Source organism: Carlito syrichta, unplaced genomic scaffold (assembly GCF_000164805.1).
Source record: "Carlito syrichta isolate Samal-C Ts95f unplaced genomic scaffold, Tarsius_syrichta-2.0.1 Scaffold288024, whole genome shotgun sequence".
NCBI lineage: Eukaryota > Metazoa > Chordata > Mammalia > Primates > Tarsiidae > Carlito > Carlito syrichta.
The window spans coordinates 312,485-326,774 of record NW_007232120.1 but is presented as its reverse complement, the minus strand read 5'-3'; the positions used below and the strand labels follow the sequence as shown (position 1 = coordinate 326,774).

Here is a 14,290-nt window from a genome sequence, read left to right as displayed (position 1 = left end):
GGCTGATTTTTTGATTTATTGTAGAGATGAGGTCTCGCTGCCCAGGCGGGTCTCGAACCCGTGGGCTCAGGCAATCCACTCATCTCAGCCTCCCAAAGGCGTGGGATTACAGACTGAGCCACCGAGCCCGGCACATGTAGAAATTTTAAGGCGTTTTAATCAGGAGTAGGTCTTCATGTGAATTTCCAGTATACTATTACAAAAGAGGTAATACTGTCATAAGTTATATTAAAATGAAGTCTTTACAATGAAGAACTTGATAGCGGCACTCTATTAGGCAGAAATGAACTACACTGAGGTGCTGATTATGGCCAATCTTAGACATCACGCTTCCTAAGAAACTTAGAACATATTTGAAGAATAATGACTGGAATGGTGAAAAAACCCAGCTATTTTGTATTACAAATGGGAATTTTTGAGGAGAAAATGACTCACGGAAGATATGATAGCTGTCTTTAAATATCTGAAAGAAATTCAGGTGAAGAAGACTTTATGATCATCAAAAGAAAAGAAATGCAACAATAAACCAATACAAGGAAGAAATGCTAAATAGTCAAAAATGTACCCAGCTGTTTTAGAATTCCAGACTCATGTCATTGTTCAATAATAGGGTTCATTCACAACCACATCTTGGGAGGTGACACAGTAGTAAGAAATCAAATCAGATAGGCTTTAAGCTGGAAATGTCATATTCCATGATTTGTTTTGCCATAGCATAGCATGACTTTAGATATGGTCATATTTATTATTGGGTATGATTTCTACCGTCTGCCTTCATTGGTGGACTTGCTTAATAGAATTCAACTAATATTGCTGCAAACTCAATAAATACTGATTCATGTTTACTATTTGGAGACATATGAAATAGATAAAATAAGGGCTTGTACAGTGATTTGCTATAAAAGATAGCATAGAAAGTGATCTGAACTGGTTCAAGTGTTTGAATCTATCCCAAGTTTAGCAACAGTTCCATGTCAGTGGGTAAGTCATAATTGGCCCATGTGTTTAACATCTACAACATTGACTGATACACAGTGGGAACCATTTGTTGAAGGAATGAATGGCTTATTCCTTTCATTACTTGATTGGCATTCACTAGCTTCTAACCTACCTGAGGAACAGAGGAAGTCAATTCCTAGGGCAATTGTTAGATCACTTTTTAAAACTTTCATTACAAATTCCACGCCGTTGGAGATGAAGGCATAAACAGTAATAGGAAAGATCATAAACTGGTGGAAAGAACGCCTCTTGTGAGGGAAGACAGCTCTGAGAATGAAGTTGAGTATTTTCAGGGGAGATAGAAATGTTTTATTCAGATATTCAAGCAACTCTTCAGAATTGGAGCAGTACTTCAAATTATGACCTTCCATTGAAAAATACTGCTTTCACATGAATGTTTACAGAATGTATTTGGGACTTTTTTTTTTAAACTCAGAAATAACATCCTATAAACTACAAAGAAATGTAAAACTAGTGAAAAATGCAGTCATATCAAATAACACCGACTCCTACAAAACATCAAAATCCTTTCATGGAAAGTAAATTTCTTATAATGTATTGCTGAACTGCTTAATTTATTTGGTACCAGTAGCCACATGTGGCCACAGAGACCTGCAGAGCATTTAACAATTTGGAAAAACCGATCATTAGGCCACGGATGGGGGAGTTCTATGAAGCCTTATTTGTAGCCATATTCTCATCTTGGGCTATATCCAGATGAGACACTATCATACTTCACACAGACTTCTCTACAAGATCATTATCAATTAGAAAATACAAAGCTAGAAATATTTTACTCCAGTTTGTATTTTTGTTGTTTTCCATGACATAATTTGACCAAGACTTGGATCACAGATTCAATTTATTGCATCTTCCTAAATGTTATTAATCGTATCCTCTAAAGGCAATAGATTGATGACCTAAAAGGGTTTAAATAAATTTCTTTTTTATAAACTGTGATAAGTATTTATGAAAAACTATTTGAATGCAAAAGCCATTCATTTAAAATTGAGAAGTTTTTCTTTCTTTCTCCCCATTTCCTCCTTCCTTTTGTTCTCTTCCTTCTTCTCTCTGTTTCCTCTCGCTCTCTTCTGACAAGCTGTGTCCAAGCTTCCAAACTCTACTGTCTAAACTCTTGTCCTGCATTCACCAAGAGGTGAGCAGATCATAAAATATCATTGTTTCCATCAAATCAGAACTGTCAGCACATGTGCAAGCAATAAAAAGAAGTTGCAAGAGAACATTTATCTTAGGAATGTTATTGTGGGCACCAAACAGGGAAGAAATTATTTCTGAGTTTAAAAATAGTCAACACAACTTGAAAAACATGGTAATATTTATTCATAATAATAAACACGTTTTTAATGAAAGTCATAAATGTCCAAACACAAACTGAATCATGACAACCCAATGGCCTTTTTTGCAAAAACTATAACGGTATGTCCCATTAATTTGCTAAATGATATGTGTGCAAAGAAAAAAAATGAATCAGAAACACTAAAACCCTTTTAAACACACCATCTAGCATAGATATAAACTCCACTTCCTTTGTTTTACCTTTTTCTGCTGAGTTATTGTTACTGTGCCTTTAGAACTTTTAAAAAAAGTCTTAATTGTTATCATTCATTTCAACACAAAACTGCTAGCACTTTGACTTGACTTTTCAAAGAGGACTCTATTCTGTCACCTTGTACATATGTAGGGAGATATACAATGTCATCTATACATACATGGGTCTGAAAGGGTCATCATAAACAGCCTATAAACCAAATAGTGTATATGTAAATATACCATCCAGTGTATATAATGGCTGGCTAGAAGAGATTATATACCTATCTAATTTATGCTTGTCCCTAACAACTTCAGACTTCTTTTAAATTAAACCATTTAAAATATTTTAAATTAAACTTACTTATTTGTAAAAATTGTAAGGTTTTTTAGAGCTTTAAGTTTCCATTCTTAAGTACCATCAGATCAGATGCCTAAACAATTGTCACTTTCAAAAATTCACCTCATTCTTTCCCAGGAGTCATTTGGACTCATTTTTTATCATATGAAAATCAGATTAAGTACAATAATTTCTAAATAAAATTTTCTTATTGCCAATGTATGGCATAGTCACCCTATTGCACCTTTTAAATTGAATTATCAGAATCTGAAAACTTAAAAAAAGATAGTGAGCTTTATAAATAAAATTCTGGGAGAAAAAAGGCACTTAAGCCCCACACATGGTTATTCCAGTCTGTATTCTCCACAATCATTACCAAATGAAATTGATGTCTGGCCCGCATACAAATACGGAAAACTGCCAGAATAAAATCAAATCAGAATGCTTATGAAAAAGAACGAAGTTGGGCACCAAATATTTCACTCAGTAGGAAACTTCTTTAGAGACTTCTGATGAAAATCTGAAGCGTATGTTGTTATATCAAGAGCAAGAAAGGTATAAGGGTACTGGAGAAATTCCCTTAGCTTATTGACTAAAAAGCCAAAACAATTGTCGTAACAGTAGAACTTGACAAGATAATTAAATGAATGATAACAAAATCTCAGCAGGGAAGTTCCCATTAATTGAATTTATTTGGGAGCATGTTTTCACAAGTATAACCAAATTATCTAATTTCCACTCACATTAAAAAGTGATAGTCTGTAACAACTAATTGCTGGAAACGAAGGAAAAGGCCAGTACTTTGAACCAATAACACGGAAGAAAATAAAATTGCGAACATCAAAGGACTGCCATGATATCTGACAGCTTCTTAAGAGTTTCATTCATCATTTTGTCCTGTGAAAGTATTTCAGTGAAACTCGCCAGAGAAAAGAATCCCAGTAATTTCTATGTAGTTTTGTCTTTAAAGCTGGAACAAACACATTTCCCACATTCTTTGCATCCTTTCTTGATGTGAATATTTGTATCCCTATGAGTGGGCCAACAGGTGAAATGATTGTTGTTAAAGAATACGCTGTTGATATAATGATTGAGTTTTGGCATTTCATTTACGTAGAAAATTAGTGCCATCCTATTTTTCTCCTTAATATTATTTATGGCTGATAGCTTTACAAATAAATTGTTGCTGTTTTCATGCTCAGATAGAGAAGTCTGAATTAAAACATGATTCGGGTTAACTTTTAAATATAAAATGAGGAATTTAATAATCTGTACTCAGATTTTCTGCTTTGAGCTGCCAGCAAGATGTCTCCAATTTAAATATTTTTAATGGTTCAGGAAACTATTTTCCAATTTGCGTAAAAGTTAATAATGAACTTTGTTATATATCTGTGGTAGTCAACTATGTTCAATAGCAATTTAAACCTGTGAACTCTGTCATTATTTACTTCTAACTCCATACTCTGAAACAACATGAATCTGTTGATAAACATTTGGCAAAAATTTTATATAACAGCAAAACAATAAAAGCTCACTTGGCATGATGTTTGAATAAATTCTAAGCAGCCTTGTCAATTTTTAAATCGGAGGCAGGAAAAACTGAATTAATAAATAATGCCCAAAACATTCTTTTAATTTTGTTACTTACTTTTCCCCCAAAGAAAGTTATCATCTAAATAAATATGTTTTAAACATATTGGTTAAAATTGAATAGTAATATTTAAAATTTTTCTTGCATTTAAAAACTATGTTTCAGCTTTAAAAACAGTTCTTAATGTTCTCTATAACATGGGACATCATTTTACAGTCAGAAAACTAGAGGCTGTAATTATAAAACTAGCAACTAACACTCATTCACAATGACTTTATCACATGACTTGAAAATAGCTGTAAAACCTAGGCTGCTTTATCTTCCACAAAGTTGCTACTACTTCAATTTAGGTACAAGGATAGGGCTATGCGCTTTTTTCTCTAAATCACGTTCCAAATTTTAAAAAAGTGGATGTCAGTTATGCTATAGGTAGGTAGATTAATAGATAGATAAATGTAGAGAAATAGATGGGTAGATAGTTATAAATATGGCCATCAATAAAACAAAATGTTTGCTTTAGCTGAGTGAAGTAATACATACAAAAGTATTCATTCATATCATATTTTGTTTTCAATTCTATTTCTGTTTTTACCTTTTGTTTAATCAATATAGTAAAAGACAATGTTCTGATTAAACAATATTTCAGATGCTAAACAATTCTTTTTATTGGTTTACACTGGCAGTTCACAGTCTAAATGCATAACCACATCAGGCAAAAATTGCATGTAGACCACTCTGGATTTTGAAGACTTTTCACTACTAAGAGAGGGTTTTTGGTGTGTTTGATTTTGCTTTGTTTTGTTAATTATGGAGCAATGTCTACCTTTTACTGATGGTTAATAATTGGGAGGGGGAACTATAATCAATTTCTTGAAATATATTATCTTTTAGTGTCCATTTAATGTCTTGCTCAGTACTTTTACAATTTCTTAGAAAAATAACTTTGTCCATTACTTTATGTTTGTTTAATTATCCTTGTATTATCATCCTAGTTGTTTGTATTCCATTAAATATTACAAATTTATTTTCAATAGACTTTTTCTTTGATGATCAGAATTGGAACCTGTGTTTCTAGTTGAAAACAATTGGCACTTTACAACACCTTCACATAAGAGGTACTCAAAAACACAAGGCTAATATTTTTCATGAGTCCCTGGAGCTTATAAATTTATAATGTTAAAGTTTCATGAGTGTTATCTTAGATAAGACTTGCCTGTAAATACACGGTTATATTTTCTGTAGAAGTTCCCTATATGTCTTCAAAAACCCGACTGGTCTAGTCTAGAAAAATGACTCTGAGACAGTCATGTTTCTTTCTTTTTCTTTTTTTCAAAAAAAAAAAGAGACAAACAGCAATAAACATTTTAGCTCTTTAATGAGCAAAGATAGTGTTTCTTAGCATTGGACTAATAGTCATTATCCAGGTTATCTTTATTTCACGCAATGACCAGTGACATGGCCAAGATGTACAAAGTTGTTTCCATCAAGTAGTATACAATGTTTTTTTGTATAATAAGCTTTCATTCTTGAAAAAGAGTAACTGAAAAGAAAGGTTTCTGTTACTGCAGTTAGTTTGTCAGAGAAAGTTCTTTGCATTATCTTATAAACTATCAAAATTGCTAGTCATCTGAAAAAATGTAAAAAAAAATCACATAACTTTAGTCTAATAGAAATATAGTACAGATAAGAGAGAAAGTATCAGGATGTGCTCTTTAAGTCCATCTCATTTTTTTTAAATATAAATGTACATCTGATTACATATACAAACATTTGGAAAGGTCTGTGATACACTGTTACTGGTAAACAACAGGGGATGAAGAGTTTCCTGTGTTCTTAGAATATTTGTTTAAAATCACACATACGTGTAAGACTAAAATCCTCCAGATGTTGACTTGCCTAGGTTCTGTATCTACGTTGTACTCTACTGAGATTGCATGAGTAAATTCCAGCGAATGAACCTCGGTGAGAAAGGTAAGTCATGTGAAGTGGGACATAACTTTATGCTGAATTATTATCGTAAATATTTTATCATGCAACATGAGTAAATCAATTAGCTGAGAACTGTAATCAGAGTGGCAATATTGGGGCATTCTCATATCATAAAAGACTGTTGCAAGTAACTCTTTGGACACACTTCACCTTATCAAAAGGAACAAAATACAGAGTAACAAAAAACACAGTAAATTATAGATTCTGTAAGACATGTCCAATTAGGGGTATACTTCTATAAATTATTTAGATGGGAATGAAAAGAACATTAAAAACAGGAAATTTTTTTCTGGGATTCATATCAGCGAGTATTCACCACTATGCCTACAGTTTCTTCGAATACCTTTTATAACTAATTCCTTCTATATTGAAGCTACTGTGAATTATTTTATTGTAATTACTTTTGCCTCTTAAGATCTTCTTTAGGTTCTGCCAATCGGTGGAGGAAACTTCTATTAAAGACTCCAATGGGATGAGAAGAATTTTAATTACGGCTTAATCAGCAGCACAGCCACCAAGCATATAAATTATCATGCACATCGTGCTAAAAATATCCAGTTTCCTTTATCCCCACAACTTTATACTGACAGCACTTATGTGACAATGTTGTACCTGCCAGTCTTTAAACTTCTTTGTGTTACTGGCAAATTTCAGCATGAGCCTCTGCTAAGGCCATTAACAGCACTGGTGCTTTGTGTACTTATCCAAATATGTAAATATGGTCTACACAATAAAACGGCTCCAAATAAAAACTGGTGAAAATTATCTGACATTCCATTGGTGTGTCCCTTGTGCATATTCATAGTTGTTTTTTAAATTTTTATTTTTTATATTTGAGACATGGTTCTTTCCTGTTTGGTGTTCCACATGCCTAATTCCATTCTGTAACTTAAATCTTCAAAAAATTAATTCTTGAATGTGAATGAAAAAGTATCATTGAGAACAACTGCTTCAAGCAATTGAAATTTGTTTTTTAAAGTTGATCTGTATATATATATACATATATATATATACAATTCATTTTTTTCAAAACCCCCAAAGTTCTTGATATGTATATTCACATAATACTCCTCCTTATTTAAATAGTAAGAGTCTTGTAGGTTGAAAGCCAAGGAATCTTCAGTAATGTTTTACTGCAGTCCATCAAAAAAATAGTTTGTTTCTCTTATCTGGCTATACCCTGGTTGTTGAATGTGAATGGGGATGGGGGTGGGGATGTGGCAGAGTATTGTTCTGTCCTCCAGTAAATGTATTGAATGTGTGTAAGGGCTGAATCCCTGGTATAGTGTTGGGAATCATTGTAATGGTGTTGGGTGTCATTAAGGGAACATCATCAGGTGACCTCCTCATAGCTAGTGTGTAATCTGGGGGGCAGGCGGTCCGAAGAACCACCTCATGTGGATGGATGGACTCACATTCATGATCCAAATCAGTGTGCTTCATTTGGAGGGACATGATTTCCTCTTCTTGTGCATGGGTTAGATCATTGGTCGTGGTGCGCTGAGGGCTGCATCTTCTGTGAACATCATGTCTCCTCTTATCTTTTTTGTAGTACAGGGCTGCAAAGGCCAGGATGTTTAGAAATAGCAGTGACGCTCCGACTGCAATAGTGACGCTCAGCTCTGTTGAGTAGTCCCTCTGATCCACTGAAAATGGACTTGGTTGTTGTTTGGGATCATCCTGCTTGGCAGTGGGAAAGGCTGATGTGACAGGTACAGAATTTTTTCTGGTAGGTCTGAAAGTGATGTCAGTTGATGGCACTTTAGTTGTCGTCGAGGTATACTGAGAAATGTCATTGAGATTATGCAGATGAGGTACCAGCTCCAACCAGAGGTTCACTTTATTGGCTCTGTAATGTTCTTTAACTCTTGGCTTTAAACCAATATGGAGATAAAGTTGGTCTTTCTGAGAATATCTGGTCCACGCTACTTCTTCAAAGCGATTGGGTTTGGTATGGATGAATTTTGTGTCTTGAGGGACTGGTTGATTTGGATCACTAGGAAAGGAAAAAGAAAATTATGAAAACAAAATTATTTTCTTTTTCATAATTGAAATCATACTACTTTAACATCCAAATGAAGAGTTGACTCAGGAAAGCTTTAGATTTGGGTCAATTTAGAAGTAGAAATCTCATAATAGATAGTTAAATGAGTAATAATGCAATTCAAGTAAATCTCACATTCTTATTCTCCTTGGCCATCTAGAGGTGGGCTACTGTCTATCAAAGATTTTTTTTTTTTGAGTTGGAATCTCACTCTGTCACCCAGATTGGAGTGCAGTGGCCGCTCCTGGCCACTGCAGCCTCGACCTGCTGGGCTCCGGCAAACCTTCCGCCTCAGCCTTCCGAGTAGCCGGAATTACAGGCAGGCGCTACCATGCCCGGCTAATTTTCAATTTATTGTAGAGATGAGGTCTCGCCAAGTTACCCAGGTGGGTCCAACCCGCAGGCTGAGGCAATCCACTCACCTCAGCCTCCCAAAGGGCGGGATTACAGGCTGAGCCACCGAGCCCGGCTAGATTTTTTGAAACGTATCTAAATATTCATATACATATGAGTTATCTCATAGACAAACTAGCAGAGATGGAATGAAATAGTGAAAGGATTTGGGATCTGGAATTGGCAGATGAAGATCTGAGTCCTGGTTCTCCTACATACCAGACATATGAACATCTATATGAAGCTCTCAGAGCCTCAGGTCTTTTCTTTGTAAAATGGGATTAACAGTACCTAACCAGCCCATCCCACAAAGTAGTGGGAAGGATTTAAGAAATTACAGTATTGCAGGTTAGAAAGCACTATAAGATAATATTTGTTACCATTGAACAATAATAATAAGTTCTGTGTAATTAAAAAACCAAGAGCCTATGTAATTATTGAGCAATGCAGTTGAAATATGTCTTTTCTTCAAAAACTTTTACAAAACAAGAAACAATAAAATAATGTCTTTTTTTGGGCTGTGCTTTTGTTTTTGTTTTTAGAGACAGGGGTCTCATTATGCTATCCAGGCTGGTGTCAAACTCCTGGCCTCAAGTGATCTTCCTGCCTCAGCCTCCAAAGAGCTGGAATTACAGGCATTATCCACTGTGCCCAGTCAGCAATGATTTTTAAAAACGCCATAATATAGAAATAATTTTGAATAAAGAAACTCAATATATTGCTGGTATTAGTCTATTATGTTATTTGGGCACAAAACATGTATTATTTTTAAATGCGTACAAAGATATTTGTATTAAAATGAGGGCAAATTTCATTCCATAGGTACATACCCAGTTTTAGCAAAATTTGTCCAGTATGTCATGACAACTGCACTCAGCATCACATCATTTTTGGAGAAATTGCAAGGAAATAACTCTGTAGGGCCAATCATGGGAATCCCCAGCACATAGGGAACCTCGTCTCCATGGGCTGCATCAGCCCAAGCTGGAACCTGATCTGTTTGGCAATGATGATAAAAGGCATAGAAGTATGTAGGTGAACCAAAGTTTGAGTGAAGATCTGCTGTAGCTACAGCTGGTGCCACCCACTGATGGTCTGTAAACAAAGCCAATAGTGTCTTCCTTCTGGTCTCAGGGTTATGACGGTCAGCCCAGTCAGTATACATGAATTTAATGGTTTCTCTCAAAACGTCTTTGCCTTCAGGATAGCCATATAAATTATCAACAAAATTGGAAACAGCAAAGTCAAAATCACTAGCAGATATACCATCATCACTATCTACTATATTTTCAACAAATTTTAGCCCTTCCCCTTGGTTCACTCCTAACATTATATCATAGTTGAGAAACTCTCCTTGCTCCATCAATATTTGAGGGTCATCTGGTATTACATCACCATCAATCACAGGTCCAAAGGCTATGTGGTACCGAGCTGGTTGAATATCTTGGTCAACAAGTTCTTTGTAAGGCTTCTTCTGCAGGCATTCCACTAACTCTACTGTATCTGAAACATTGCAACCAACTTTTGTCGCCAACATTCTAGCATATTTTGCAGGTTGGAAACTAACAGCCCAGCTGGAAAGGGCTGTTCCACTTTGAGCTATTGCTCGTTGAAAGAGTCCTATGGGAAAATCAACAAAGAGTTTCAGATGACCTTTGAATAATGTTGTAAAACAGTAATATATGATGTTTTAGACATGTATATAAAAACCCAGATACAAGTCAAGAAACAGGGAGATAGAGACATTTTTGCTTAAGAGAAGTACACAAAATCATCCCCAGGGTATAACGAATCAGAGAGGTGATTCTAAGTCTTGTGCTTTGAGTAACACCTACTTTAGTGAGCACGTGGTCTAAAGTGTGTAGGGTCCCAGAGAGGCAGTGAGCAAGAGGAAAGGGAGAAGATGTATTCACTAGTGGTAAAAAGCCCCAATATTTTCTTCAGTGAGCATATAAACACTTACATTATCATCAGCGCTAACCAGATGGGGCCAACTCTCTCCCATTTAACTCTCTACCAGAGTCTACATTGTTCTTTTGGGATATTTCCTTCAATTTGGCTGCATCTGTCTTCTTTCAAAATGGTTCTGTATGTTTGTTTAAACCAGATTTAATTTGAAAAAGAATTGTTGAGAGCTCACACCCTTACTGGGGCTGGGGATTTGTTAATACCCTGGGGATGGCCCTGAAGGCACACAAAACAGAATATCACTTTAGACATACTCTTTCCAGATCTTCTTGTCAGACATACTATGCTGAATATTCATCTTTCAGAAGAAGACATAGCATTTGAAGTGTTTTCACTAGGTTAAAGAAAAAACCATCAGCAGAAGATTTTAGTGGGGGGTGATTTAACTGTTTCCATTTTTGAATGTGCACTGCTATATTTTATCATAAAAATGAAAAGTACATAGTCCACTGTTTTTTACTTAACTACATTTAAAGATTGTAAGTAATGGCCCATATGCAGTTTGATAAGAGCTGCATGCCATTCAAATTTACAAATCTACTTTATGTACTCATTAGGGTATTTTTCTAATAAAATTATTGCTGTAAAACATAATTTATCTATTTAAAATGTACATGTATTATCAATCTTGAAATACAGCTCTGTAGTTCAGTTATTTAAACATATGGTCAAATACTCATATATGTTAATGAGAAAAGAATTCTTTTCACAAAGGTGCTGAAGCAGTTTCTGAATTAGAAGTTTTAAATTTTTCACCAAACAAATGTCTGTAACATGTTCCTAGGTAATTCTAAAGATACTTAAAAAGTCAATCAATACTAATTTAAATTTCTTTTAGTTTACTGACATCTTTATGAACATATTTTTAGTTTACTAGAGCAAAATATCGCTAAAATAAATGATACAGATAATTTAAAATTACGTAGCTGTTTGTCAACATTTGTTCAATATTTTACTATTTAAAAATTTTACAACTAAAATAAACCCAGTGATTTTTATAATATTGCTTCCCATTTCAGGGGCTCAATGCCATTGAATATACCAAAAACAGATTTAGGGGAAATTCAAATCATGTTTCATATTGCCTGAAATGTGTCAACTAAATGATATTAAGAAAACCATATATTTTATCATTAGTGAGAGAGCTTGTTATGTGAATGCAAGATGGGGTTGAATCATGGTAGATGCAGGCCTGAACATCAGTGTAATCTTTTGGGGAGTTTACAGCCTTTAAAGCTTGTGTCTGCATTGGAGGAAGAATCAGCTTGATGATTTCAAGAGATCTTTTGAGGATCTCCTGGTCAAATCAGGCAACTCAGTCTGGAGATGGGTTTAGGACTAGACCAAATCCAAGACCGTATCATCGGTCAGGTGTAGACAGATTTCCTTGAAGGGTGTGATGGAATGCTATGTGTTCAACAGTTTGCATAACCATAATCACTGTCAACCAATAATAAATAGCAATGTTAGCCAATGAACTGAACAGATTTGTCTCTTTAACCTAAGCCCATTTGATATTGATTGAAACTGGCTTTGGTGCCCATTTTTTATCAAATTACTGACACGTTTATACAGGTTGCCTATCACCCTAGCTAAATGTTAGCATTAGTATAGTACTCAGGTTAGAACAATGTAATCTATTTGATTAAAAAAATAATAATAAACCACACAGTTTGTTATTTCAAATTAAGCCATTTCCTTACAGACCAAAATCTTTTTCAGAAATGTTCTCATCTTGTTATTTTGTCATCTCAAGTAGGAATCCTACTAATATAAATAAAGTATTATTTAATATAAACTATATTAATAAATTAATATGATTCTCTAAATATACATTCATTTAATGACTAGATGTTCTTTTAAAATTCCACATTAATTCATTTTTATACCAAAAACAAGTATCCTATTTCTGGTGCTTATATCATAAAACTTAGCCTCTAATTAAGATGCTTCATGAATTACACCTGACAGTGTATACGTTCTTCATATATATATGTATATATAGTAATAATAAAAAAGGCAGAAAATAAGTTGGTCTATGCTGATGTATATTCTCTACTTTCCTCTCTATTATGTATAAATAATGGAGAGAAAGTATTTGCTTTGCAGACTTTTCCAACAAAACTCTTCTGTTCTTCTGGGTATTGCGAATTAATAATGCAGTTTGAATGAGTGATTAAACGCATGGTACATGGAGATGGAGTCCATAAAGAACAGCATGATGAGCCTTGGACAGGCACTTGGAAAAAGAATGTCAAAGCCAGAAAATAGAAATAAGAAAAATACTTCATGAATTTAAGCAGCGTTAATACTCCATGCTGCTTTGCCAAGTTTAGAGGAAAAATAACACTTTTGGAGTTAAAAATAGAAAAAACCCAAAATCAAATGTATTTTTTTAATCAAAAACTCTACTAGTGACCTTGATGCTTTGACAATTTTGGATCATGCATGCAAAATAATCAAATATCCATTCTCTACTCAGACAACAAGTGAAATCACATGTTTCCAGACAAACTAGCTTATGACTGCTTCACTAGCTTCTTACTTATAAAGGACTTAAAATGTCTATTGTCTTGAAAATAGATTGTATATAATCCCTGCATTCAAAAAAATCTCATCTTTGATTTTGATTACTGAATAAACAGAGATGACAGCACTGTGAATGTCTTTGTCTGATTTTCCTCAAAATCACCCTTTGAAGGCAAGAAAAGTAACTGGAATGCTAACTATTCTAAAGTGTGCTTGAAAAGGCATCCTTACCAAGCTCCACATGAGACAAAGAAAAGAGTTTGACAGAAATTTAAACATGCAAAGAAAACTGAAGAAACATAGCTTTAAACAGTTATTGAGTTCAACCTAACAGTTTGAACAGCGAAATATATACAGAGCATCACATTCTACTGATGGTGGTGGCATGCAGACACCAAAATTGTCAAAATTTGCAACCTGCATAATACCTTTGGTTGAATTGCTCCAACGGTTACCTTCAGAATAATGGGATAAAGTCAGCAGATTGACACATGAACCCCCAGCACCAGATCCAAAAACAGTGATTCTTAAGGGGTCACCACCAAAGAATCCAATGTTTTCACTAGTCCATCTTAAAGCCTGTATGAGATCAAGGAGTCCATAGTTCCCTTTTGCAGCCTGATCTCCTGTACTCAAGAAACCTGAAAAACAGAAATAAAAAAACATCTTTTGAGTTGACATAGAAGAAATAGACATCAAATATAAATATAGATGAAGGCCTGTGCTAATCAGGTGAGTACAATCTAAGTTCATTAGTAAGAATTACTTCCCATCAGAATAACATAATTCACTTTAAGATGAATAATAGTGACTGCAATCTAAAAAAATGGCATTTATCTTCTCCAAATGCTTCCCAAGTTATCCAGGTAACGGCCAGATAAAGGGAATG

At 34.5% G+C, this 14,290-nt stretch overlaps 1 protein-coding gene across 2 annotated transcripts; it reads right to left on the bottom strand.

The window, feature by feature from the left end:
• Positions 1-5,836: 5,836 nt before the first annotated feature.
• On the bottom strand, positions 5,837-14,038 carry NLGN1 (neuroligin 1). 2 transcript variants are annotated; one of them, XM_008053287.1, is made up of 3 exons: positions 13,830-14,038; positions 9,735-10,524; positions 5,837-8,463 (listed from the first exon to the last, which is right to left on the bottom strand). In XM_008053287.1, the coding sequence occupies exons 2-3, from the start codon at positions 10,439-10,441 to the stop codon at positions 7,641-7,643; spliced, it is 1,530 nt and encodes a 509-aa protein (XP_008051478.1). In that variant the 5' UTR covers positions 10,442-10,524; positions 13,830-14,038; the 3' UTR covers positions 5,837-7,640. The 2 variants fall into 2 exon arrangements, with proteins under 2 accessions (XP_008051478.1, XP_021565757.1); XM_021710082.1 differs by having other exon boundaries at positions 13,857-14,038.
• Positions 14,039-14,290: the final 252 nt, after the last annotated feature.

Bases quoted from the DNA above. Each gene is read 5' to 3' on its own strand.
- NLGN1 (XM_008053287.1), bottom strand. From the start codon at position 10,441: ATGTTGGCGACAAAAGTTGGTTGCAATGTTTCAGATACAGTAGAGTTA. The intron at 8,464-9,734 runs GTATGTACCTAT...TTCCTTTCCTAG, and splicing joins ACAAATTTTGCTAAAACTGG to TGATCCAAATCAACCAGTCC.